Below are 27,338 nucleotides of genomic sequence, written 5' to 3' on the forward strand. Positions count from 1 at the left end.
GACAGCAGGGAGACAGAGAGAGAGGAGAGAGGGAAGGAGAGAGGGAGAGAGAGAAAAAGAGAGGTGGAGAGCGAGAGAGAGAGAGAAAGAAGAGGGGGGAGAGTGAGAGACAGAGAGAAAGAAGAGGGGAGGAGAGTGAGAGACAGAGAAGGGGAGAGAGAAAGGAGAGGAAAGAGAGAAGTAAAAGGAAGGAGAAAGCAGGGAGAGGAAGGATGGAGACAGAAGAGAGAGGGAGGGAGGAAGATGAGAAAGAAGAATGAGTGAGGGAGAGAGAGAGAAGGGGGGTGGTGTCTGAGGAGGACGGAGCCCTCCTGAGGAGGAGGTAACCACGCCCCCTTCTGGTAAACCAAAAGTTCACCTGGATTTAGGAAACGGACACTGGCCGATGATTAGGGTGAAAACGAGGGCTCCCACGCACGACAAGCCGCCTCTGGTCTGCGGGGCAGTGTGGCCCCTGCACAGAGTGTGGGGCTCTCAGAGACCCTGAGGCGGAAGCCCGGGCCCGGCCGGCTGGTGCAGCAGCTACTCGGGCACTCCCTTCACCTGTCCCGAAGCCCTGGACCGCCAGATCCCTTTGCTATTTCAATGCACTGCGGGAGTGGAGGTCTGGTGGCTGGTTGGCGCTACTCGGCTCTGACTGCACAGCCAGATGCGCCGAGGCAGCCCTTGTACCCAGGGTCTCCTGGTCCTCTTGCTGCCCAGAGGGGACGGAAAGGAACGTACCAAGAAACAGACTTTGGTGGCCTCGTCCAGGCCCTCGAGTGGGTCAGGTTTGCTCGGCCCCGTGTCCCCCGGAGGGCTGCCTGGCTGTGGAGGCCCAGCCCCAGGCTCCTGCTGGACCTTCTTGGATGAGTACAGCAGGACGGACAGGATCTGCCACGAGAAAAGCCTGAGACGAGGCCCGGCTCTGGCCTCTCTCTGCCCTCTGTGGTCGGAGGCCATGATGCCCCTGTGCACCGTCCCAGGCCCTCACCTCCAAGTCACGCAGGAGCCACGTTTTACTGAAGCCAGTGCCTCGACTGCATTTCTTCACCAGCAGCTTCAGTAAGCCCGACTCCAGGAAGACCGCGTGGATTCTTTCAAAACTGTGAGCCTGCCACGTGGAGGACAAGGTGTCAGGCCCGCCACCGGGCCACAGGGGCCACAGCCCAAAGCCTCGGGGGAGACACATGGCCACAGCCCCTCATCCAGGACTGGCCCCGGCTCACACACAACCATGCATGCACACACAATCACACACATGCACACACACGCACACTCACGACCACACGCGCATGTGGTGCATGCACGCACTCATAACCACACTCATGGCCACACATGCATGTACACACACTCACACACACAACCACACTCATAACTGCACGCACACCTATAGTCACACACACGCACACACAGACACGTACACACAACCACACACGCACACACAACCATATACGCACACAATCACACAGACTCACAACCACTACTGCATATACACACAATCACACATGCATGTACACACTCAATCACACATGCACACACAACCACACATGCACGTATACACACAAACCACACACTCATAACTGCGCACGCACACTTACAATCACACACACATGCACACAATCACACACGTACACACAATCACATGCAACACTCACAACCACATACGCACAATCACACACCACACACACTCACAATCACTACTGCACATGCAATCACCCATGCACACACTACACCCTATCACACACGCCACTCACAACTGCACACACACACCCTCACAATCGCACACTCACGCACACTTACCCTCAGCCCCCCACACGTCCCACGCCTCCTCGCCCTCCCTCTCACCTTCAGGGTCCCGTACAGGCCCTTAAGCGCCAAGGACAGCACCCAGGTGGCCTCCACGGCCTCGGCGCAGCCGCGGTCCAGGCTGCTCTGCAGCAGGTGGCTGCTGATGGCGGTGAAGTAGTGCAGGTGTGTGCTCAGCGGTGCACTCGAGGCCGCGCTCCCTTGGTCGCATGGCCGCGCCAGCTGGCAGTCTTTGACTGAAACAAGGAGGAGAGGGCATCACGTGCCGGTCCCTCCCGGGAAGCCCCATGGCTCCCTCCGTGTCTAATGAGGGCAGCTCTGCTCAGACACCGGCAGGCTGGGGGGCAGTGATGTGACTCCTCCTGGCGTGGGCAGCGCTCTGTGCGGCCCCTTCTCCCTCGGCTCACGGCTGCCTCCCCGCCAAAACCCATCTCTCTGGAGGCACAGACTGTAAGCGCCCCGAGGGCAGGGCCTCCTTCTCTGCCTGTCAGTCACTGATGGTCCAGGGACCAAGGCAGCAGACTGGGAGCTGGGAACACTGCCTGCCTCAGGCCCTTTCCAGGCCAGTCCAGCTAGGCCCTGACCTCTCTGAGCCTCATAGTGGCCCATTTTCGCGGCACTGCCAGGGGAACCGCAAAAACGCCCAAGCCCAGCACTCCACACACCTCCACTGTGGCTGTGGCCGTGGCCTGGTGCACACCTCGGGTCTGTGCTGGGGGAAATGAAAATGGGGACCCACGGGGGAGCCCCAACACTCCCTGTCCTCCCGTTCTCGGTCAGAACCTGTGTTCCGTTTGCGGGTCTTCACGTCCATGACGACGGCCCGGCTCTTCTCCGTAAAGTGCTTGAGGACGATCACGTCGTGGGGCTCATTGGCGTTGTCCAAGTACACGGAGCGCGCGCCCACACACAGCACCTGGGAGATGCAGGGGCTGTGACACGGCAGACACCTGGCCTTCCCACCCCCGAGCCTTTGCCCACCGCGGGCCTGGCTCAGGCCCTCCCCCCTGCTATTCCAGGAGGCCTTCCCATCGTCTGGCATGTAACTGCATTCTGGGCATCCCATGCCTCGAGGGGGCACACGTCTCCAGGACCACCGGACGGCACAGGAAGACCCACCTCGGGAAATCCCACGAGCACAAGCAGCGCGAAGATGTTGGTGTGCTTTAGCTGGAAGGGCAGCTGCTTCAGGCAGTGCTCCGTGAAAGCCGCCACCACGCTGCGCCACTTGGGACAGCCGTGTAAGGCACGCAGGATGTCCGCCATGGAGCACGCCCAGTCCAGGCCCACGCGGCTGCCGGACCGACAGGAGAGGGCAGTGAGGCCTCCCCCTGTGGCCGGGGGTGCCAGGCCTGCCCCGAGGAAGCCCCACCCCCCACACGGGGCCATCCCGGGAGGGCGCGTGTTCCACGGCGGGTTACGTACACCCAGGGCGCCTGGAGGACCCAAACGACGGAGATACCGCCTTCCCCAAATCTGGTGAACCCGCCCGCCAGGCCAGGAAGGGGCGTGTCAGGTCACCTGTCCAGGCACACGGCTCCTAGGCTGAAGAGCAGGTGAACCGTCTTCCAGCCTTCGGGCGCAGCGGACCCATCCCCGGCCGAAAACAAGGCGTGTCCAGCTGAGAGGGCTGCAGTCACCGCGGCGTCCACCTGGGCCGGCGGGAGCCGGATGATGAACTGGCCCAGCAGGCCCAGCGTCAAGTGGTAGGCTTCATTCAGGTGGCCTGCGTTCGAGATCACCACGCGGAGCATCAGGGGCAGAACGTGGTCCAGGTTTGCCCAGGAGACGGCGGAGCCCTGCCAGAAGGAAAACCAGGTGAGCCGCCGCCAGACCGCAGGAGACTCTGCTTTCCCCAGCTACCGAGAAGGGCCAGGGCTCTGCCGCGCCTGCCAAAAGGCATGTCTGGGGCAGACCCGTGTGGAGAAGGCCTTCAGGCGGGCCCGGAGCAGTCAGGGATGCCACCGGAACGCAGGTCTGCTTTCCCTCGAAGGCCAAACCCTTGGCAGGGCGCCCAATGGCCGCTCAGCCCAAACTGACTAATTTTTAAGCTGTGGGCTGGTGTGAAGGTGTTTGTTTTCTACATGAAATACTCGAATAAAATTCAAAACATGGTGCCTTCTGTCTAGCCAGACAAGGCTAGAAGCCCAGTCAGCGGCCAAGCCTGTGTCCCCAAAGGTCTTCCTGAACAGGTGTGGAACTCCACGTTGTTCTCCCACCTTTCTCCATCCAAGCCTGGAGCCACAGAGACGCAACGAGCTCCTTCGTCCTCCTCCTCCTCCTCCCAAGCAGCCGAGCTAAGCAGCCACAACTGGGGATGGCCAATGAAGCAACGCGCAGCCGGCACGCACACGACTGAACCTCAAACGCTGTACTGCGGTATACCTCCCCCCCGGCTGCCCAGGACTCCAGAGATTCACCCCAATCTACAGGAAGATCGCCCAAGAGGACAGAAGGCCAATTCTTTCAATCGTTCCAACGGTCCGGACTGACCACGATGACCCCCTGCCCTGCCAGTCCCCCCACGTTTCTTACTGATTGTAACGGTGGCAACGTAGCAGCCAGCAATCCCAAGATTCTCTTCTGGGAACATTCTGCAAACACTTGCTCGGGGCTCAGGGCTACAATTTTCTCCTCCACTGTCTTCAAAGAGGAAGTACCTGTATGGAAGAATCAGGTAATTTTAGAGACTGTGAAAATCCAAGTTATTCCAGTGATGCCATGACAGGGGAGCCATCTGCCCAAAAAGTTGTCACCGGGTTCCGTGTGAGAACAGTGGGTCTGCAGACCTCCGTGGCTAGTGGGCACTGAGCCCATCCAGCCACTCCAGGTAGCTCCAGGTAGCAAGGCCTTCTGGACGGTCCTTCCTGGCAAGGGCCAGAAGGGTCTCTGGAGCAGAGACCAGAACAGCCCTGTTCCCTGGCTGGCCGGCCACCCGGAGACAGCGCCTTTGGCCCACGAAGACAAACGTGCCGTGGCACCGCGGCGATAGCGTCCGGGTAGCAGCAAAGGGGACTGAAGGGGGTGAGAATCAAACCATGCCCCTGAGGTCAAAGGTGAGCAGTGGAGAGGGGACGGCAGTGTGGGAGTTGGTTCTGGCTGAGTGCGCCAGTATGTGACATGGGTTTGTGAGTAGGAGAAAGAAAAATCAGAAAAGGCAACAGAGGGGGGAAAGACGAGCTGAGCGTGGAGGCCCAGGAGCACCCAAGCTGAGGCCCACAGAGCGAGGGGAGGGGCGGCACCAAAGAGGCGGCAAGAAGAAATGAGAGAGGTGCCCCTGGAGGACCATGAGCCTATGGGCACTCCTGGGAGGAGGCTGACCGGCCGGCCACGTGGACTAGGCCACCCAGGACGCCAGGAGGCAAGAGCTCCCCCCCCCGGGGCCGAAGGCTCGGGCCAGGACTCTGCAGTCCTGATCGGTGTGGCCTTCGAGTGGAAGCCCAGGAGGGGCGGGGGGGCACAGAGAACGGGGTGGGGTGTCAGCAAGGCATGAGGGCTCTGCCCAGGCACTACTGGGTTCCAGCGGGGTGGAGAAAAGGTGACCAGCTGGAGTCAGAAATGGAGCAGAGGTGGGGCTTTCGGCAAGAAGCCCCTGGCGAGACGAACCCAGGGTCCCTCTCTTCCTCAAGACCCAGCTTGGGCACCCTCTCCATACAGAGCCTTTCCTCCCCAAATATCCCTGAATTTCCTCACCTACGTACATGGTATTCCTGGGGGCAAGGGTTGTTTTGTTTTCATGTGACCAGGCCTGAGCCCTTTGTGGGCACCTGAAATGCTTGTGGACTGGCTGACGAATTAGGAACCCAGTCCTCCAGAAAGCTGAGTGACCTGGAGGTGAACATGCTTCACAATGGGCAGGGACAAGACCTTGTCTCCATGTGGACCTGCCAGGGCCCTGAGAACATAAGCCCTGGAGGGAAGGAGGCAAAGGTGGGGGGGGGGGCAGGGAGGGAAGGGAGGAAAGGAGGGGAGGAAGGAAAGGAGGGAGGAGGGAAAAGAGGAAGGAAGGAGGGAAGGAAGGAAGGAAGAGCTCCCTGCAGTGATCTGGGATGCTGGGGATGCCAAGGGCAGGGGGCAGGAGGTCTCATCAGAACAGGAATCTGGGCTTGGGAGAAGGCAGCGTGTGGGGATGGCCTGTAGACCATAATCCACAATCCCCTGTGACCCGGGGTGATCCCAGTGGGGAGGGGGCCTTATCTTTAGGCAGCAGCCAGAGTGTGGGAGAGAGCAGGGATGGAAGGAGACCACTGGGGCCCGCAGAGGGCTGTGCCTGGCCGACGGGGACCCGGCGGCAGAAGGCAGACACCTGGGATGGGGGACGGGAGACGGGAGGTGGCTCTCAGCTGAGAGGTAGGTGGGGAGGGGTGACCTCAATGTGTTGTGGACCCTCGGGGGTAGTGACGTGAGGCTGAGAGTGGCAGGGAGATGAGAGAAGGGCGTGGCTAGCACCGGGGGTGGGCCTGGCCAGCCTGCCCACCAGACCACCCTTCTCTAGGTCTGTTCAGATGCAACTCCAGAGAGCTGTGCCCGCCCCATTTCAGGGAGCCCCAACCTAAGGCTGCCTTCATTCCTCCCATGCTTGGTCTCATCACAAGACCATCTCGTCCTCGACTTTCTGTGGACTGGTAAGATACGCACGCTGCGGTCCCCCACAGAAGGGGAGGCCCTGGAGGACAAGGAATTGACAACGGGCCAACCTCGGCACACACACTGGGCAAAGAGAAGGGAAGACCGGGTGTGAACGGCGTCACAAGACCGACCGCCAAGCAAGAGAGGGGGAAACGGCCTCTACCTGGAAGCCCTGGGACACCATCGGGGGTGTCAGGGGAGGCTCTGCCTGATGGCGCCTTTGTTGAAGACGGACTTCCATCCCCCAGACTGGCCCTTCTGTCACCTGACGAGAGGGTTTCGTCCTGGGCGTCTCCTTGGCCCTAACACAAGGAGGAAAGCAAGCGTAAGGGAAGGGAGCCTTAGGGCCAAGGAACTCCAACTTGGTGCTGCAGCGCCTGGGCCAGCCCAGCCCCTGGCCTCTTCCCCGAGGAGCCCCCAGTCCCTCCAGGGCGGCCCCTCCCGTCCAGGATGAATCCGGCAGCTTCCGGACGATCCACGTGACGTGCAGATGGCTGCTGGCTCACCCACAGACTAACATGAAGAAAGGTTCGGTGATCCCGCAGCCTTGTGTGCCAGTGAGCAGTCCTGGGCTGGGGGCAGGGACAGACGCACCTACAGAGGCCCTCTGAGGGCTCCGGGGCGGACGAGTTCTCGTTCTGGGAGCCGCCTCGCTTACCTGGTCTGTCCCATCCGCCTCCTTGGCGGCAGCATCTTGAGAACGGCTGACGGGGATCATCTGGCTTTCCGAGGACGAGGCCCCATCTGGCAACAGAGAAGAGTGAGAAACAGAGGGTCCGAGAAGCCCCCAAGAAGAAGGCCCGACCCAGGCCGTCCTGGGGCGCTCAGGGAGCTGCTCGCACCCCTCGCGATCCAGAACCTCCTCCCCTGCTGGTCCCATGTCACAGGATGAGGGAAGGGCCTTGGTTGAACAGCTCTCAAGTGCACACGGGGAGGGTTGGAAAGCGACCCCAGAGCCTGATTCCACCATCGCCCCCCCGGCCTCGATCACAACGGTCCGAGCCTCTGCAGACTCCTCGAGGCCCGGGCCAATCACACCGGCCACAGGGATGCCGACCAGAGGCCGTGCATCCATGCATGTGTGTGTGCACACATGTGCACACCCGCCAGCCACGCCTGCCTCCAGTGTCTCCCAACACCTGTCATAGGCTGTCACGGCTTAGAACAGGCCTGCGGCCTGCCAAAGGATTTCCTCTGCATACAAAGGATGTTTTCCTCTGCGCTTTTGGCAGGCCGCCTGAGATGCTTTGGTGTCCGCGGGCCACAGGGTGTGCAGGCCTGGCTTAGATGGACACCATACAAGCGCGACGGTAGCTGCCTCCCCGGGACGCTTCTGAGGCCCAGGCATCAATGCCAGTGATCATGATGGCCGGATCCCTCCTGCCAAGTCACTAATTACCAAGTCTAATGAACTCATGCACCAACCACCCAGGAAAGAGGCAGAAGGCCGGGCCTGTTCCTGTGACCCCACGCCAGGCCACCCGAGGCCCCACAGGCCCAAGCAGGGCGTGCTCTTTCCCAACAACCTTCTGATGGCTGCATTTCCATTCAACTGGCATCCTGAGCATTCAATGTTAGGCACGCACACCAGGACACTGAGGCAGGGTCCTCAGACCAGGCCAGGTGACACCCCCAAGGTCAGTTAAGGTGCAGACAAGCTGGTTTGGGGAGTGGGGAGGGCAGGGCCTCACCTTTGGCCCGCTGTGCCTTCACCAGGCAGTCCCCGATGAGCTGCAGGCTCTGACCCTGTAGGGCGGCAGCGGCCTGTTGGGCCTCAGTGCCTGGCCTCTCCCCTTCGACCTTGCCCCCACTGGCCAGGTCGGCGGTGTATAGCATCAGGGCGGCAAAGAGCAGCCAGGAATAGTTGTGGATGTAGGGCTGGATAAGCCTCTGGCGGTCACTGGTGCGAATTGTCACCATGGGGTAGACTGTGATGCCATGGCTGGGCAAATGGCTGCAAAGGAAAGACACGTGTGGCACAGGCCGGGGTCACAGGGGAGGGGAGGGGAGCGGAGCCTGGCCATGCCTGTCCCCGGGAAGTACCTGTCTGAGTATTTCTTGGCCGAGTAGCATCCGTAGCAAAGGTCAAAGTCGTCACACACGTCACAGTTCATCCTTCGGCCCACGATCACCCCTTGGCAGTGGTCGCAGGCGTACTCCATGTTCACCATCTCGTGGTCATCCTCATGGCCCTCTGGCTTCACTCCGCCTGTGGGCAGAGCAGGCAGACATCAGACAGCACGAGCTCACCCAGGAAAGAAAGCAATTCGTTAAAAATTAGAATTGGGCAAGTGGAAGCTAACGACTCCATGGGATACCAAGAAATAATCAAACAAAGTCAAAAGAATGAAAAAATAGAAGAGAATAGGAACTATTTCACTGGAAAAACAACTGACCTGGAAAACTGATCAAAGAGGGATAATTTAAGAATTACTGGATTGCCTGAAAACCATGATCAAAAAGAGCCTAGACATCATTTTTCAAGAAAGTATCAAGGAAAGATGCACTACAATCTTAGAAGAGAGGGCAAAACAGAAACTGTAAGAATCCGCCAATCACCTCCTGAAAGAGATCCCACAATGAAAGTTCTCAGAAATATTCCTAGCCAAATTCCAGAGCTGGAAGGTCAAAGAGAATATCCTTCAGGCAGGCAGGCAGGAAAAAACCACTTCAATGTCCTGCAGCCGCAGTCAGGATCACACATTAAAGGAGTAGGGGGCTGGGATGTTTTCCAGAAGGCAAAGGAGCTGGGATTACAACCAAGAATCACCTACACAGCAAAACTGAGCATAATCCTTCACAGAAAAAAAAATGGACATCTAATGAAATGGAAGACTTCCAAACATTCCTGATAAAAAGACCAGAGCTGAACAGAAAATCTGACTTTCAAATACAAGACACAAAAGAAGCATAAAAGGGTAAACAGGAAAGAGAAATCATAAAGGAGTCAGTAAGGTTAAACTGTTTACATTCCTATATAGGAAGATGATATATGTAATTTCTAAGAACTTTATCATCACTTACTACATTAGCAGAACAGTCAAAAGGATTCTACATAGAAAGAGGGGGTGGGAGAGAGTCGATTATGCTGGAATAATTTTTTTTAAAAATGAAGGGGTAAGAGAGAAGGGGGAAGGGATGGGAATAATGGGGAAAACTATTTCATACAGAAGAGGTGTGCAAGGAGCTTTTCACAGCAGAGTTCTTGGAGAAACGGGGGTGGCGGGCAACCCTTTGACCTCCCTCTCATCTGAACGGGTTCAAAGATGGAAGGATATGTACCCACACCCTCTCAGCTGGGTAGAGAGATCTATCTTACCCAAAAGGAAATAGGAAGGGAAGGGGATAAAAGAAAGGGGATGGTGGTGGCAGTGATAAAAAGGAGGGCAGGTTAAGGAAGACAATGGCCAGAAGCAAAAACAGACTTCTGAGGACAAACAGTACAGAAGAGAGAGAAAGTGATAAAGAGAAGAACAGAGTTAGCGGACCTCACTGTGAATGAGCATGGGGTGAATTCACTCACCAAAGGAAGCAGAGAGCAGAATGGACGAGAAATCAGCACCCAACAGCATGATGTTTACAAGAGACGCGCTTGGAACAGACACACACACACACACACACACACACACACACACACACACACAGAGTTAAATGCAGGGCTGGAGTAGACTCTCTTGTGTGTCAGCTGAAATAAAAAAGGCAGGGGTAGCAATCATGACCTCAGACAAGGCAAAAGCAAAAACAGACCTAATTAGAAGAATAATCAGGGAAACTACATGTTTCTAAAAGGTCCCACAGACAGTGAAGTAATATCAATATTAAAATGACAGAGCATCCAAATGAAAAAAAAAAAGCTAAATAAATTATAGTAGGAAATAGACAGTGAAACTGTACTGGTGAGGGACTTGAACTTCCTCCTCTCAGAACTAGATAAATCTAACAATAAAATAAATAAATAAGTTAAGGAGATAAATAGAAGCTTAGAAAAACTAGATATGGTAGCCCTCTGGAGAGAAGTAAATGGGAATAGAAAGGAGTATATCTTTTTCTCAGCTGTACATGGCACCTTCACAAAAACTGACCATGTAAATCCTCACAAATAAATGCAGGAAAGCAGAAACATCAAATGCACACTTTTTCGACCATAATGCAATGAAAATTACATTCAATAAAGGGCCTTGGAAGATTAAATTACTTTAAAACTAGTTGGAAACTACATAATCCTAAAAAATGAGTGGGTCAAAGAACAAATCACAGAAACAATCAATAATTTCATTAAAGATAATGAGAACAATGAGACAACATACAAAAATTTGTGGAATCAGTCAAAGCAGTACTCACAGGGAATTTGTATCTCTAAATGCACACATCAATAAAAGCGAGAAAGAGCAGATCAATGAGCTCAACATGAAATTAAAAAAAAACTCAGAAAAAGAACAAATTGAAAATCTCCCAATTAAACACCAAAATAGAAATCCTGAAAATCAAAAGATTAATAAAACTGAAAGTTAAAAAAAGATCTAATAAATAAAACCAGGAGCTAGTTTTATGAAAAAAACAAAACAAAACAGAACTGGTTAAATTAACCAAAAATTGCTGTGAAAACTGAAAAGCAATTTTGCGGAAACTGGGTATTAACCAACACCTCATACCGTATACCAAGGTAAGGTCAAAACGGATAAATGATTTAGACATAAAGTGTGATATCATAACCATGAGATAGAGTGCATTACAGGAAGTAAAATGGATAATTTTGATTACACGAGATTAAAAAGATCTTGCACAAACAAAACCAATGCAGCCAAAATTAGAAGGAAATCAAGAAAACTGGGGAAAAAGTTTTAGGCCAAATTTCTCTGATAAAGGCCTCATTTCTCAACTATATAGGGAACTGAGTCAAATTTATAAAAATAAGAGCCATTCCCCAGATGATAAATGGTTAAAGGATATGAACAGGCATTTTTCAGAAGAAACTAAACCTATCTACAGTCACATAAAAATGCTCTAAATCACCACTGATTAGAGATATGCAAATCAAAATGATTCTAAGGTACCACATCCCACCTATCACATTGGCTAACGTGATAAAACAGGAAAATGGTAAATGTTGGAAAAGATGTGGGAAAACTGGAACACTAATGCATTGTTAGTAGGGTTGTGAAATGATCCAACCATTTTGGAGAGTAATTTGGAACTATGCCCAAAGGGCTAGGGCTGTATCCCAAAGAGATCATACAAAAGGGAAAAGGACCCACACATACAAAAATATTTATAGCAGCTCTTTCTGTGGTGGTAAAGAATTAGAAATTGAGAGGATGCCCATCAATTGGGGAACGGCTGAGCAAGTTGTGGTATATGAATGTAATGAAATACTACTGTGCTAGAAGAAATGATGAGCAGGCAGACTTCAGAAAAACCTGGAAAGACTTGTATGGACTGATACAGAGTGAAGTGAGCAGAACCAAGAGAACATTGTACACAATAACAGCCACGTTGTGCGATGACCAATGTTGATAGACTTGGCCCTTTCCAGCAATGCAAGGATCTAAGACATCTCCAAAGGCCTCATGATGGAAAATGCTATCCACATCCAGAAAAAGAACTATGGAGTCTGAATGCGGATCGAAGCAGACTATTTGCTCTCCTTTTCTTTAACTGTTTTGTTTTATTTCTTCATTCTTGTGGGTCTTCCCATTAGTTTTAATTCTTCTTTACATCATGACTAATGTGAAAATATGCTTAATATGAATGCCTAAGTAGAGCCTATATCAGATTATACACCATCTTGGGGAGGGGAGGCGGAGAGGGAGGGAGAGAAAATTTAAAACTCAAAATCTTATGGAAGTGAATGCTAAAAACTAAAAATAAATAATTAAAAAAAAATGAGGTTGTACTAGATTACTTCCAAAGTTCCTTCCAGCTCTAAATTTGTGCTTCTATACATATCTCTGTCTCTTCAGGTCTCTGTCTCTGTATATGTACGTTCAGACATGGCATCTGACATGGCATATCTATGTTTCTCTGTATATCTTTCCATATATCGATATGTGCCTTAAGTAGAAATGGTCCAGAAATCTTTGCGCCAAAAGAGGTGGTAAGACTCTTTTATCTGTTTCCCGTCCATTTAAAAGTAAATGCTTTCTAAATGGGGGTGGGGTGGAGAGGCAAATTACAACTCATCTGAAGTACCACCCCATACACATTGGCTAACATGACAGAAAAGCAAAATGACAAATGTTAAGGGGAAGATTTGGACACTAATGCACTGTTGGTGAGGTTGTGAACTGATCTAACCATTTTGGATTTGGAACCATGCCCAAAGGCTATCAAACTGTGCATACCCTTTGACCCAGCAATACCACTGCTAAGTCTGTATTCCAAAAAGAATAAAGAAAATTGGTAAGAAATTGAAAATTGAGGGGAAGACCATCTGTTGAGGAATGACTGAATGAGTCGTGATACATGGTTGTGACGGAATACTGTTGTGAAAAGCCTGAGAAGACTTGTATGAAGTGATGCAAAGTGAAGTGAGCAGCACCAGGAGAACGGCGTACATAACCACAATGATACTGGAACAAGGACAACTATGAAACACTTAGCTGCTCTGATCAAGGTAATGATCCAAGACAGCTCTAAAGGACGCATGGCGAAAAATGCTCTCTACCTCCAGAGAGAGACAGGATGAACTCTGAATGTAGACTGAAGTATAATTTTTTCACTTTATTTTTCTTGCCTTTTTTTTTTGGCAACATGGCTAATACTGAAATGTGATTTGCATGATTTCACATGAATAAATGTTATCACAAAGCTTGCCTTCTCAATGGGTAGGGGAAGGGCTGGAGAGATGGAGAAAATTTGGAACTCAATTTTTTAAAAATTAAAGCTAAAAATAAATAATTTTTTTAAGAAAAAAAAAAAAGAAGGTCAAGAAAGGACCAACAGAAGGTCAAGGGCTAATACAGCTCCATAAGCAAAGTTAGCTGAAAAGGGAAGGGACACTCTTGAGTGATCTCGAGAGACTGAAGGGGTGTGAAGGGCAGTGGTGAGTTGGCCTGCAGGAAGAAACCCACACAGACTTGATGGAAACCTCTGGCAGCGCCAGGGGCCAGGCTCACTGTGTGGAATGGATGGAGGAATGACAGAGAGAAGGGGGCGGAAGGAAAGGGGAAGGCAGAACGACCCTATCTTCCAGTGTTGGTTTCCTCGACGTTGAAGGAGAACGCCTTGCCAGAGCCCCACAAAACGGATGAGAGGCCCCTAGAACCCAGGCCAGGGCACGGAGAAAGGAGATGAGAAGAGCAAGCCCAGGCAAACGCCCTGGCCCACGCTATGTAAGAGAGACTGTGGACAGTAAGAAAGGGATGTGGCCAGGCCATGGGAATGCCGAATCCAGCACGGTGCAGGAGCGTGGGCAAGACAAGATGGATGGCGGAGAGCGCTTAGGTAAGTGAATTTGAGGCTGGCCCAATGACAGCACTCCAGTTAGTGACCAGGGTTCCAAACCAAAGGCTGTTCTAGAGCACTCAGTGTATCCTCTGGGCAGGCAAGGCACAGGGACTCCTCACGTGGGCAGTGCGCCCAAGGACCAGGCCCACGGCCTTCTCTCCATTTACGTGGCCCTGACAAGAAGACGCCGCTCTCCTCAGACACGGATGAGGACAGTGAGGCTCAGCACCACGACCTGCCGTGGTCACGAGCCCTCCTTTCTAGAAAGGGGGAACCCAAGGCAGGATCCAGGCCAGGTCTTCCTGACTCCGCGTCTAGCACTCCCTGTTCCACCAGGGGGCAAGGAGGGGCAACCCAGGCTGGTGGGGTGGTGACAACGGCCTGGCACAGGGGAGTGACCGCAGCTGTGTCCGACGCCCACCATGAAGGAGCTCCCAAGTGGAAGGCCACCCCTCCACGCCACGCCCTGCAGAGGCGGGGCACTTGCTCAGCTGTCCTGCCCCTGCCCAAGGAACCATACCCAAGAAACAAGTCTTGCAGAGGTCCATGTCGTGACATTGGAGGCAGCGGTAGCGACGCCAGGGGGCGATTTCATCACACCCATCACACGAAATGTCCACGTTTAGCAGATCGCAGTAGCGGGCGATGAACATGTGCATCTGCAATGGCAGAGATAGCGCCACTGAGTCACGGAGCAGCGGCGGCCAGGCACCGCCGCTCCCGGGACCACCCGCCGGACACACCTTCCTCTGCTTCTCTGAATCCATCTGGGCGATCTTCTCATACCAGGCCTCGAACATGCCGTCCCGGCACTCCTCCATCCACTCCGTCGTCTCTCTGTAGGCAGCCATCTCATCTTCTTCGCTCCACTGGCTGAAAGGAGAGAACGCGGCAGGACAGAGGGTTCAGAGGGCTGGCACGACACAGAGCGCCAACCCAGCATGCTGGTCAATTGATCAACGGTGCCTATTAAGCACGGACTACACACCAGGCGCTGGGGAGAAAATGACAGAAATTAACAGTGCCCGCCCTCGAGAGGCTTACATCTGAGTACATAAACGACGAGCGACAGTGATCCTGAGAGGGAAGGCACCGGCGGCTGGGGTGGACAGGGCGTCGGAGAGCGCCCCCACTCCCCAGAACAGAGATGTTCTCCACTCTGGAGGAAGCTGGGGATGCCAAGAGGCGGAGGTGAAGAAGAAATCTGCCTGCACAAAGGCAAGGAGACCAGAGATCGAAAGGGACAGCAAGGAAGCCGCTTGTCCGGACCGCCCAGGATGTGAAAGGGAGTGATACAGAAGGAGGAAGGAAAGGCAGCAGCACACAGAGGAGAGCGGACTGGATTCCAGAGGCCCACGGGAGTCAGCGACGCTTCCTGGGCTGGAGAACAACTCCGTCAGACCTCTGCTCTATAAATAAGATGTGGTCAGTGGTGACCCATGAGGGGCTGGGTCAGAGTGGAAGCCAACGAGGCTCGCTGTTCAGTCGTTTCAGTCGTGTCTGCCTCTCCGTGACCTCATTTGGGGTTTTCTCGGCAGAGATATGGGGGTGGTGGGCCATTTCCTTCTCCAAGATCCTCATTTTGCAGTTAAGGAAACTGAGGCAAGCAGGGTGAAGCGACGTGCCCAGGGTCACCCAGCTAAGCTACTAAGTGTCTGAGGCCAGATCTGAACCCAGGGAGATGAGCCTTCCCGACAGCAGGCCCGGCGCTCTGTGCACTGTACCACCCAGCCACCTTTAGGAGACAGCTACGGCAATGGCTGAGAGGCAGAGGGCGAAGGCCCAGGCCAGGGCAAGGGCGTGGGAGGAAAGAAAGATCCACGTGGTCACAGAGTAAGTGCACTCCTGGGAGCTGATGAGGTCAGCCCAAGAGAAGAGGTGGAAAGAGGGCGCGGCGGGGAGCCCCACACATCAGATAGGCGAGGGCGGAGAGCCAGTTAACTCCCTGTCCCTCTCCGGGATGAACAGGCCGCTATTTCGGGCTGACTCCAAGAGCGGAAATTCTGGCGTCTTTGTTCTTTTCTGGGCAGGTTTTCAGCTGTGATTCTGCCACGAAGGAAGACACTATTCTATAAGAAAAGGACCACTAGTGGATCTGACCTCAATGAAGCTTCCGTCGTGTCCTCGAGTACAACGAGGGGGTGACCTCGGCTCACATGGGCCCACGAGCTTATGGGGCCTCGGTGCCGCAGGGGGGACCGGCCCCGCGGCGGCTCAGGGAGCCGGGCCTCGTCGGCCATCCTGCCAACAAGCTTCTGAAGGGCCTTCCTGACTCCAAGTCCATCCGGGTCCTTCCCTCTGCTCCCTGCAGCCCTTCAGGGCAGGAGATGCCGCAACCCTTTACAGGTCTCCTTTTCCAACAGCGGCACCTCACAGAAGCCCGGAGTCCCCCAGGTGGAAGGGAACTGAGTCTGAGGCTCTTGGCCTGAACTCGGGGGACCTGCTTGAATGCTTTTGGTCCCCAAATTTCCTATGACTGGTTTCCCTTGGAATTCCCTGCTGCTGAAAAGAGGGAACACCAGCTGGGTTTAGAACCCAGCGCCAATCCCAGGGCACCCCATTCCAGACACCACTCCCAGCCGCCATCCAGCTGCAGGGTGAGGACAGAAGAGGCACAGAGACATTGTTAAGGTGTTCCTCACAATCTAGGTAAACTTGACAACGGATGCGCTAACCACTGGCAAGAACCCTCTGCCCACAAAGCTTGGGATGGGCTCTGCACCCAGAACCTTAAGAGACTGGCCCAGGCCCACACAGCCAGTGTACGTCCAGGGTGGAGGGTGAGCCTGTGTCTTCCTGAAACAGACCGGGATCCTGAATCTAAGAACTGTGGGAAAAGCGAGGTCCCCTGCACCACCAGACAGCCCCCTAACCATCACAGAGGGAAGAAAGGGTTGTAGAGACACCACAGCTCCGTCACCCTCACTACCAAGACAAGCAACTGCTATGTGACGGCCACCAAGGGGCCCACAGAAGCACAGGAGCCCTGGAAAGGACACCGCAGCTCCCTGCCCCTTCCCATCGCCAAGACCACGGCTCCTGCTTCCAGCCCAACCATCCTCCTGTGGAGAAGGGGCCAGCCATCCCTCCCGACTCCCAACCAAGTGCCGCTCACCAGGGCAGAAGGGAGGCAGCCTGCAGGGAACCGCATGTCCCCTCAGACTCTGATGGGTGCCAGGCCCAAGAGCCTTGGGAGCAGCCAGGTTTCCGGCCCAGCACCCTGGGCCGTCATCGCAGGACACCATGGGTTTGCAGAGGCAGCCTGGTCACATCCCTGCAGGTGCGCCACCCTTCCACAGCCAGTGGGAACTCAGGAGACGTCTGACCCGTCCTACAGCTCCCCGTTACACCTGAGATGCTGGCCTGGGCCTCTCCCTCTGACTGACAGCTGTTTTCCCCTGGGATGTTTCCCTCAGTACCTGCAGACCCTGCCCACAGATCTGCATATAATAAGCTCCTAATACATGCTCCCTCCCCTGTGAGCTCAGGGCCAGCTTGCTATCCATGGCCCCCCCACATGGCTCTTGTAGGGCAACACGTCATTCTTGGGGTTCTTGGGGGGACATCAAGAACAGAAGCCATTCTTTTCCCTCAAGGGGGTCCCCAAGTTAGCTAGGGAGGCAACACCCACCAAAATGAAAGAGTCAGTGCTCAGTGGGCACCAGCAGCATGACGTCGGTGCCGGGAAAACTGAGGCCGCCTTGGGCCACACGCGGAGGAAGGGAAGAAATTCTTGCGCTGGCTTTACCCGGCTGGGCTCCGGAGGTCGCCCAGAATAGTGAAGATGATGGAAATCACATCGCATGAGCAAACTGTTGGTGTCTGGCTTGGGGCGGACGAGTGTGGGGGGGGAAGAGGCAGAGAAGGTGGGTGGGGGAAAAGGGGGGAAGAGGGAAGGCAGAGGTCTTCAAATGTCCACAGGGCCATCAGGGCAGTCAGGACCCAGGAGGGTCCCAGTGAGGAGCTGAGCTCAGCCAAATCCAGGGGAAAGACTTTCTCCTGGTCAGAGCAACCCCAAAAGAGAAGGACTGGCCACCTTTGAGGCTCTGCCTCAGTGCCAGCGCCCACAAGAGGATTTTTGACACTAGGAACGTGTGCTCAGACAGCATCCGGAAGGCACCAGCAATGAGGTGACCTAGAGGGGATGCCCGAAGCGGGGAGACGATTAGGTGAGGGCATCCGTGGCCAAACAAATGGGGAATGCCAGATGTAATCAGGGCTCTGGCCCAACTCTATCTCCAGAGCTGGCGGAGAGGAACAATGACTGAGAATGCCTCTGAGCCAGGCGAGGAGACCCACCTCCCCGCTTCTAGCCAAAAGTCCCAGAAAAGATGTGTGTCTACGCCCCACGGCGCTCACCCCCTGCCCCCGCCCCAGCCTCCCTTGCTCTGCAGACTCCAGGACTTGGCGGGTTGGGGGATGGTCCCTTAGGCCAGGCCGCTTTGCCGCTGGCAGAGTCAGAGCAGTCTGGCCAGGTGTGCACTGAGGACAAGCGGACCTTCCATCAGGCTTTCAGAAGCACACGGGAGCCCCGCCTGGGAGTCCTCTCCCTCTGGTCCTAGGGAGGGGCCCGATCCCCAGCACACTCACCAAATCACACTGTCATGCAGACTTATGTTTTCTTGTGACATGGTCATGAGCAGCTCTGGCAAGCCAACGTCCAGGAGGAAGGGGAGATCGCTGGGCTCCCAGCCCATATCCAGAAGATGGAGCAAGGACGCTTGAACGCAGGACAAGGCAGGGAGCAGTGACCTGAAGAAGCCCACGAGGCACATCACGAGCAGGAAGCCGGACGGGTCTCCCTCCCACCACCACTGGGACGGGAGCCAGGGGCTCACCACCGCCCAACAAGTGCCGGTTCAGCCCCCTGGGAGGCCTCCCGTTTCAGAGTCCATCCTCTGATCTACGTCAAAGACCCCCGTGGGGGACAGGCCACGGCATGCACAGAGGAGACCGAGGATCTCCCCAATCCCTCGCAGGCAGACTTGCCCCACACCAGCGGGGTCGGAGCTGGCAGAGACTTTGAGGCTGAGAGAACGCCCAGGCGAGAGAGGAGGCCGGCCTTCTCCCCCAGCGTCCTCGCTGCGCAGCGCTGACCTCTGCGCCTGACCCCCTCCCTTTGGGGCCGTCCCCCGTACCTGTCCTCGAGGGCCCCAAAGCCCTTCACGGCATCCACCACGAACCGGACAAGCCGGTGGTAGGCGTGCCGGATTTCTCTGTGCAGCTCTGCCCCGCAGCCCTCCAGGTGTCCAAAATAGCTAGAAAACAGAGGGACACGGGCAGCCTGGGTCACTCGGGAGATGTCCGAGCAGCGACGTGCCCAGACAAGCAGGGGATGTGACGATTCACCCAAGCATGAAGCCAAGGGACCCGGGGAAGCCAGGACAGGGTGAGGCGCAGCTCCCAGAGAGCCGTGCACGGCCCGCACTCACCTGGTGAAGTCCTTCTGGCAGGTAAGCAGCTCCAGCAGGAAGAGCAGACAGGGGGGCTGGAAGCAGTGAGGCCGCCCGAGGAGCTCCAGGCACCGCAGGGCTGCCTGCAGGGCAGCCAGGACGCTCTCGGCCTGGGCTTTCTTCAGAGAAAGGACCTTCAAAACGCTGGGGGACAGACGGGACCGTCAGACGGCCCACCTCCCCAACGCAGACCCTCCACCGCCCGGGAGAAGCCCGTCAGCCTGAACAGCCGCCGAGCCTCACGCGCCAAGGCTGCCAAGAGTGGTCTCAGCCTGGGTATCTGAAGGGTGGCGGGCTGGCGAGCCCCCCATGTTACGGGAAGTTCTCCTGGCCCCCCAGCTCCGGCACGCTCACCTCTCGTGGGAAAGCGTCTGGTCCTTAATGAAGTCCATCACATCTTTGAGGAAGGGGTATTTCTCGGTCACCGTGGGCACTGGCCGGGCCTCCTCCACAGACCTGAAAGAGAGAAGCCTCAGGCGTCCTCGACCGAGGGCCGGTTTGCGGGTTGGCGTGGACGGAGGAGAAACCACGTCTTCCTGCTGTGAAGCGCTCCTTTCCAGGGGCATGCCCGAAGGGGCCGGCGAGGCCTCTGCCTGCTGACGGGGGCTCTCGGGCCCCGAGGCCTGGAAGTGCTCGTCCCCCATGGAGCCGCCCCTGTGCCCACGGCTCTGCAGCTGGCGGTCCGCGGCTTCATCTGGGCCTACTGACGCCTCCCCAGGACCCGCTCTGGACCTCGCTCCCACGGGCAGGAATTGCAGCAACAAAAGACTCTTCTGAGTGCACTGTCGGGCTGAGGGGGGAAAAGCAGCACGAGACAGGGCGTGGGAGGGGTGCAGGAAACAGCCGAGGATCTTGCGCCCGCTGACGGCAGATGCCGCCCATCGTGGTGCCAGTCCAGTCGCTGCCATCGTGGCGTCATCTGATTGCCACCCATCATAGCAACATCCCATCCACCGCCCATCGCAGCGCCATCCTGGCCGCCGCCCATCATGGCGTCATCTGATCGCTACCCATTGTAGCGCATCCCATTCACCGCCCACGGTGGAGCCATCCCACCACCACCCATCATAGCGCCATCCCATCCGCCGCCCATCGTGGCGCCATCCCGGCTGCCGCCCTGGGTGCCCTGAGCAGACTGGCCCTGGAGGGCCGCCACACTACCGTCCCCTGCAAGCTGTATCTTCCCTCCTCCTCCAGGCTGTCCCCGGGGCACCTCCCCCCGCCACCCTTGCATCTCTCTGCCCTGGCCTCCCCAATGAGCCCTTTGTAAATCGCTTCGTCCACACTATGGCCAGCCCAGAGGAAGCTCTTACACGCTCGTCCCCTTCTCTGTGACTGCCTCCCACTTCTCTTCCCAATTCCGAGCACAGAGACACGGTCACGTCTCATCTCTCTATCACCACTGCTAAGCCCAGCGCCATCCGTACAATAGATGTCTAACAAGCGTGTTGAATGGCCTCTTAGCTGGGGCCTCAGCCACCTCTCTAAACTGTCTAGAGCTCCCCGTGGTGACGCTAAACGAGCACAAGGCAGCCCGAGAAGGCGCAAGGACACTGACCCAGGCTCTCCGGATTCACCTCCTGCATGTCGGCATCCAGCTCTCCTTCCATCTTGTCTCCCTTGTCCAGCAAGAATTTTTGCTTCATTTCTAACTGGGAAGAGGAGTTGATCCAAGTCATTAGGGTCTGGCAGATGTCATGGCCCAAGGAAATCACTTAAAAAGGAGAGATATCCCAGAAACAGAGCACATCCCTGGCAGGGGCCAGAGTGCTGACAACACGGCCCGTCCTGCTATCATGGGGCTCAAGCAGGGTCACGATGGGCCCTGACGTGACATTCCCCAAGCCTGAAAGTGCAATGTGCGGGCTAGGTTTGTTCAGACCACGTGGAGACCACGGGAGAGGTCGCCTCGCCGTCCACCCCCTTTCTAAGAGCTGAGAGTCAGCAGAGGGCCAAGAGGGGCCATGCCCACCCAAAAAACCATCTTACCATCCATATCCTAATGCCCTCGGCCAGGGCGTACACCTGGGCAAACTCCTCACTCAGCACCCCCTGGCCCCCACTGTTAACTGGGGAGAAAAGAGAAGGGACGCGGTCACCAGCCAGCCCACTTCTCTCCCCTAGACCACAAAAGGAATGTCCCGACAGCACACCTGGTGCCTATAACATGGCAGGAGGCAAATGGCAGCAGGTGCCCCAGCCCACCCCGACTCTCCCCTGCCCCACCCAAAGTGTTCTAACAGACAAATCTCCACGGTGGGGCCCGGCTGCCCGGACGGTTCCAGCTTGGTCACAGCACCGCTGCCCCGTGTCACCTCGATACGACTCCAGGAGAACCTAAGTGGTCCCCAGCACACGCCCCCTGCCACGTCCACTCTCCCACACTGTGGCGGAGGGACGCCAGCAAGGAAGCTGAGACAAAGCCGCATCTCAGGTGCCCTGCCAACACCGGCCACTCAGACCCACAAACAACATGCCATCCGGGAGCGAGAAAGAGCCAAAAGGCCCGGCCTTTGCCCAGCATGGGGAGTCGGCCCCTCCTCCTAACATGCTCCTGGGGCCGCCCATCTGGCCTGAGAAGAGATTGGCGGAGCCTCGTCACTCGGCCGGAAACCCAGGGAGGCCCCAGGAGAGGTCATGGCAAAGGGCCCCGAGGAGCGTCTCCGCACACAGGGAGGCCCCAGGCCCCGGCCAGCCAGAGCGCTGTCACGGCTCCTGACGATGCCTCCACTGCTCCCGCTGCCTCTAGGTCACTTCTCTGCAATGCCGTCTTCTCCGCTACCCTCAGAAGCTTCCCCACATAGCCTGAGCTCCCATGTAACCCTCACGCTGTCCCGAATGCTACTGTGGCTGTTCAAGGCCCAATGCCACCCGCCCTCCAGCCACTTCTCCCTTCCCTAGACTCCTCCAGCAACCACCTGCTCTGGCCTTGCCGCATCTGAGATGATTTGGCACAGGCTCCTCTGGCCTCCTGGTGCCCTGGGTGAAGCCCCTGCCCGTGTCCCTTCCAGATACTCAGGTACCACACCCCCGAGGAACCTTGTCCTGATCTCAAGAGAAAGGAGTCCCTCCTGGGACCCCCCCCCCCCCGATGTCTCTTGGTCTCTGCCTGGCCCCTCATGACTTTGTCCTTCACAGCACAGTCAGCAGGTCCAGGGACTCCACCCTATTAGGTTTTAAAGGCCTTGGAGGCATTTATTCAAACCCGCTGGGTGCTAGGTGCTCTAAGAAATAGAGGATGCAAAGGGGAAAAAGCCCCAAAATGGCAAGCAGCCCCTGCCTTCTAGACACTTCCAGTCTCCCGGTGACGGAGGCCTCTCCGGGGCAGTTAGAGGCAGCTCTAGGACAGAGGCCATTCTGGGGACCCCCCAGGACCTGGCCGGAGGGCATGCTTGCCTTACCTCTAGGCCCAGAAACTCCGCACGTGCCCGGGCCCATCCCACCCTCATCCCCAGACTCCTCAGGCACCCTCGGGTGGGTCTATCAAAGGAGGAAATCAGGACTCGTGAAATGTGGACAGATGTACATTCCTCCATCTGGGGTCCTCAGAAAACTCAGGGGCACCTCTGTGTCTTCTCCCCGCACCCCTGGCATTTCATTCGCCCCGAGAGAACGAGAAATGACCTGCTCTTTTGCACGTAAGGCGGCTGCCAGCGGCGGGAGCTCCCCGAGAGCAGCGCGGCTGTCGCTAGCTAGCCCGGCCCAGCCCGGCCTGGCAGGGGACAGTTACCATAGCTCTGCAGCTTCTCATACAGCTGCGGCGTGAGATACACCAACGCGGCAAACGCGGCGTTCACGGCTCGATCCACAGCGGAACCGGCAACACTATCTGTCTGCGGGGCCTGTTTTTTACATGCCTGTGTGAGTCCTTGGAAAAGCTCAGGACTTTGCCCACAGAAGCCCTGGGCAGGGTCTGACTTTGCGAAGTCTATGAGGAGGTCGCGGCAGACGTCAGCCTGAGCGCTCCGACTCTGGAAAACAAAACAGAAGCATCGAGGCGTCAGCCGCCAGCTCGAGGGCTGCAGCTCAGCCCCAAAGGACAGACACGAGCCAGGGCTCGGAGTTCGCTCGGAGAGGGGGTGGGGGTGCAGGCACATGCTCAGACGTTCTGGGGGGAGCTAAGCATGAGCGAGCGGAAGGTGGCGGACAGGCCCCGATTCCCCAGGGAGTAACCGCGGAGCCTTCTGGCGGCGGCAGGACCCCGGCCCTAACAGAGAAATCCGTGACAGATGCGTGTGCCCCCAGGCACTCCTGGCCAGCGGAAAGCAGTCTGTCCATCTGCACGAACGCTGGCAGACTCGATCCAAACACCTGGAGACCCTGCTGGAGTGACCGGAGCTCAAGGGCAAGGTGGGCGGCAGCCCTAAGAGGCCTGCCCTTTGGGGACAGGATCGACCCACCGACCACCATTTATTAAGGTGCCAGGCACTGCGCGCAGCTCTGCCAAGCCACGCAGGGAAGGTGGAGACACTGCCACGGCCGCCCTCCCTCCCTGCGGCCTGGGAGATGCTCCCGAGCAGAGCTCATACCTCTTTGGCATCCTGGGGGGAAGGAGTGGGCCCACAGGCTCCCGGGTCCTCCTCCGGGCACAGCTGGTGCCTGAAGACTGGTTTCCACAAAGGGGAATGAAGGACGGGTGTCACTTTGGCCATGGGCAGTCCCACGTCACCCCCTAACTCTGAAAAGAGAAGGCGGCCTTTCAGCATCCTCCTCTTTCCTCGGGAAGACCACACCCCACGGGGCTTGCCGAGGGTCCCGAGGCAAGTCAGGGCCAGAGCTTGGATTCGAACCCAGGCCCGGTGGCTCGTCTGAGGGACCCGCCTGCTTATCAGCTCTGTGATCTCCCACGGTGGTCACTGGAAGATGAGACCAGCTGTGTGGTTCCTGTGCCTACGGGGGCTTTAGAAAGCTCCAAGCAGCCCCTCAGCGGGGCTGCCCCGCCCCACCCCACCCTGCCCCTACCTCACTCAGCACGCAGTCACCCGACTGACCAAGCCACTTACGATCTGCTCGCAAGGCCAGACACTGGGAGGCCAAGCGCCCCATCAGCCTGGACACCAGGAGCTGCAGGTCCAGGCCCCAGGACACGGCCACATCTGGCAGGCCGTAGGCCGTGACAGTGAACTTGTAACCCCACTCGTTGTTGCTGCTGTCCGAGTGGAAGAGAAAGTGCAGCTGGGGGCCGGCCTTAAAGGTCACTTTCTAGAAGGCAAGGAGACAGGATTTTGCTAGCTGGCGCCAGACAAGAGCTTTTCATTCCCCCCCCCCCCCCCCCCCCCCCCCCCGCCCCGAAGAAGGGGAGGAGCCACTGTGGGCCCAGGAACCTGCCCCACCCACGCCCCAGGCCCTCAGCTGAGCCAGATCCCTTCTCTGCCCTGATCACGACCCTCACCTTGGGCCACTTGTCTGTGCCGACTTTGGTATCATAGCGGGTCTTTGTGCCTCGAGAATCAGTGAACTCCAGGTAATCATATCTGCAGAGACAACGTCCTCCATTACTCTCCCCTGCTCCCTGGCCAAGGGAGGGCAGGGCTGCGCAGGAAGCCACCACACTGACCTGGTCTCAGTTTCACACTTGTCATCAAACTCCACCTCAAAGGAGGTGGCCCCAGGGCTCAAGAAGACAGCCACCTCGTGGCAATTGTTGCTATAGTTATGGGCAGATTCCATTGCCCAGGTATTCAACACCACCGGCTTCTCTTGCTGCCAGATGTCCATGTCCTTCTAGACAAGGAAACACCCGAGAAAGCGCTGTTAGCGCTGCATTCCCTGGGAGCCCAGCCCCACACGCGGGGCCCACACGCAGCTCTACGGAAACAGTCACGACTTTCCCCTCAGAAGGAGCCAAGGGGGGCCCTGGGTTCCCCAGAACTGCCAACGGTTCCCTTGGGTTTCTGGCCAGAAGCCCCGTCCTTCTGGGACCTCGGCTTGACTACCGCAGATCCGAGACGCTGCATATGGCCTGCCCTGCGCTGGAGGACGCCGGGGAGAGCGCTTGAGCTAGACAGCGCCTTCCCTCAACACCGCAAGTGCTGACGGGGCCTGGCGTCCCAAAGGGCAGAACAGCTGGGAAGCAAACTACAGAAGGGGAGCGGGGAGGCCCACCAGGAGGAAGGGGCTGCTCGCACACTTCCCAAGCCGGCAGGAAAAGAAACACAAAGCGAGAGTTACTTGATTGGGTCCTCCATCGGGGTCACTGCAGAGGTCCTTCAAGAGGTCTGTCAAGGTGCTGAACTCCTTCAAGAGCGCCAAGTGTGGGATGTCCAAGGGGCAGAAGTCCAGCAGGAAGATGACCTGCAGAGCAGGGAGAAGGCGCCGTCACAGAGCTGCGCCAGGCAGCGCCCCAGCGCCCAGCCACAAGAGCTGTCCCTGGGACTCACTCACCAGCTGACGAGTTGCCATGGCAAACACAGAGTTACACAAATTTTCTACTATTTTTTTTCCACCATACTGGGACAAAAGTGACCGCAAAACTATTCTCATGCTGGCCAGGAACTGTCCCACATCTAACAAAAGAAAATGAAAACAATTCAGCGTTTTAAATGACACGACTACCTCCTGCTCAGTCACCATGTAGCTCTGCGGCCAAGGGAGAGACAGGGGTGTGAGCAGGATGGGGGCAGGGACAGGGCGATGCCACCACGCCTGGGAGACCACCGGCGAGGGAGGCACCCAGGTGTGGGGGCACTGCATGGGACAACCTCCTTCCCCCTGCCCCCCAGGAGGCCCCGGGAGGGCCAGACAAGCTCCCACTCACATCTCTCCACCATCTCCACAGCCAGCTTCTTGGCCCGTGGTTCACTGCCCTTCAGCTGCAGGTAGCACCAGGACAGCAGGCTGCCCTGCACTGACCAGAGCAGGGAGAACAGGGCGGGGCTGCTCTCCCCTGGGGCCACGCCCTGCATCAGCATGTCACACTACAAGAGAGGAGGAGGGTCAGTGCCTGGCGCTTACCAAGCAGAGAGCCGGCGCCACAAGGTGCCCCCAGGTCTTCCCACCCCACTTATCATGGGAAGGCCTCCTCTCAGCGTCGCCTGGCCTCCAGGGGCCTTTATCCTGCACCTAACTATGGCCTTCACCGACCTGAGAGGAGGAAGCCTCTTGGAAGGCGGGGGGCCTACCGTTTCTGTGGTCCTTTCCTCAGGCCCTGCCCCCCAGCCCCGCCCCGCCCCGCGGATGAGGGATGGCCTCACGGAGAAGGGGGCGCTTGGGAGAAACAGACGGGACAGGAGGGCTGTTGTACGTCGGAGGAGAGCACACGAAAGACAGAAGGCCTGGCCTGGAGGACGGCGGGGCCAGGGGGAGGGACGGTGAGAGACGTGGAACAAGATGGCGGTGGTTCACACTCGCGGGGTCCTTCACGGGGAGTCCGCTGGGAGATTTTTTTTTAACGATGCAGTGAAAACGGCCCCTTCTGAATGAAGCTCAGAGCGCCACAGCAGCGGCCTACCTGCAAGGGACTCATCTTCCCGCTACTCAGACGCAAGATAAAGAGGCTGCCCTCGGGGGGCTGGCCCTCCAACCTCCTCCAGATCTACCCAGAGTCGGCTGCCGCACGGAGTCTGAAGCCACCCAAACCAGACAGTTCCCTGATCGTGGACGGGCCCGCTGCCTTCATCTGCTAACCCTAAATGCTCCGAGTGCCCACCGCGGGCCAGCCTCTTCCCGGATGGCCTTGCTGACTCAGAGGGGCCTCCCTTTGCCTGCCCACAAGGGCCTTTCTCGGGGCCCAGGGCGAGGGGGTCCTAAGACCTCCAACCATGAGGCGTGGCGTCTGCGGGAGGACAAACAGGATGAGGAGAAACCGACGTGGGCCTCAAAGGGCTGCAAAGCCTGCTCTCTTCCTCCCCGGTGGCCCTAGGCCGCCTCGCACTGGAATACGGGGCCTGCCCTCGGTATCCGTGGATGGACGGATGGACGGACCGACGGATGGATGGACGGACGGATGGAGGGACGGACGGATGGAGGGACGGACGGATGGAGGGAGGGACGGATGGAGGGATGGAGGGATGGACGGACCGA

At 56.9% G+C, this 27,338-nt stretch overlaps 1 protein-coding gene across 1 annotated transcript in view; it reads right to left on the reverse strand.

Annotated features, from left to right (window-relative positions):
• ZZEF1 (zinc finger ZZ-type and EF-hand domain containing 1) overlaps positions 1 to 27,338 on the reverse strand; it is a gene marked incomplete at its 5' end in the record, with an annotated part of 66,436 nt that overhangs the window by 14,901 nt on the left and 24,197 nt on the right. Inside the window, 27 exons of the mRNA XM_027848864.1 lie at positions 724 to 873; positions 974 to 1,093; positions 1,828 to 2,024; positions 2,572 to 2,704; positions 2,908 to 3,082; positions 3,310 to 3,587; positions 4,324 to 4,448; positions 6,581 to 6,719; positions 7,076 to 7,161; positions 8,109 to 8,371; positions 8,461 to 8,626; positions 14,384 to 14,522; positions 14,607 to 14,736; positions 18,454 to 18,615; positions 19,002 to 19,121; positions 19,296 to 19,460; positions 19,671 to 20,106; positions 20,875 to 20,968; positions 21,306 to 21,385; positions 23,047 to 23,287; positions 23,846 to 23,994; positions 24,320 to 24,518; positions 24,709 to 24,790; positions 24,874 to 25,040; positions 25,488 to 25,610; positions 25,701 to 25,822; positions 26,074 to 26,233. Of these exons, the coding sequence (XP_027704665.1) occupies positions 724 to 873; positions 974 to 1,093; positions 1,828 to 2,024; positions 2,572 to 2,704; positions 2,908 to 3,082; positions 3,310 to 3,587; positions 4,324 to 4,448; positions 6,581 to 6,719; positions 7,076 to 7,161; positions 8,109 to 8,371; positions 8,461 to 8,626; positions 14,384 to 14,522; positions 14,607 to 14,736; positions 18,454 to 18,615; positions 19,002 to 19,121; positions 19,296 to 19,460; positions 19,671 to 20,106; positions 20,875 to 20,968; positions 21,306 to 21,385; positions 23,047 to 23,287; positions 23,846 to 23,994; positions 24,320 to 24,518; positions 24,709 to 24,790; positions 24,874 to 25,040; positions 25,488 to 25,610; positions 25,701 to 25,822; positions 26,074 to 26,233 (4,401 nt within the window). The remainder of the gene's footprint in view (positions 1 to 723; positions 874 to 973; positions 1,094 to 1,827; positions 2,025 to 2,571; positions 2,705 to 2,907; positions 3,083 to 3,309; positions 3,588 to 4,323; positions 4,449 to 6,580; positions 6,720 to 7,075; positions 7,162 to 8,108; positions 8,372 to 8,460; positions 8,627 to 14,383; positions 14,523 to 14,606; positions 14,737 to 18,453; positions 18,616 to 19,001; positions 19,122 to 19,295; positions 19,461 to 19,670; positions 20,107 to 20,874; positions 20,969 to 21,305; positions 21,386 to 23,046; positions 23,288 to 23,845; positions 23,995 to 24,319; positions 24,519 to 24,708; positions 24,791 to 24,873; positions 25,041 to 25,487; positions 25,611 to 25,700; positions 25,823 to 26,073; positions 26,234 to 27,338) is intronic.

Source organism: Vombatus ursinus, unplaced genomic scaffold (genome assembly GCF_900497805.2).
Source record: "Vombatus ursinus unplaced genomic scaffold, bare-nosed wombat genome assembly UNPS02006874.1, whole genome shotgun sequence".
In the NCBI taxonomy this organism is placed as follows: domain Eukaryota; kingdom Metazoa; phylum Chordata; class Mammalia; order Diprotodontia; family Vombatidae; genus Vombatus; species Vombatus ursinus.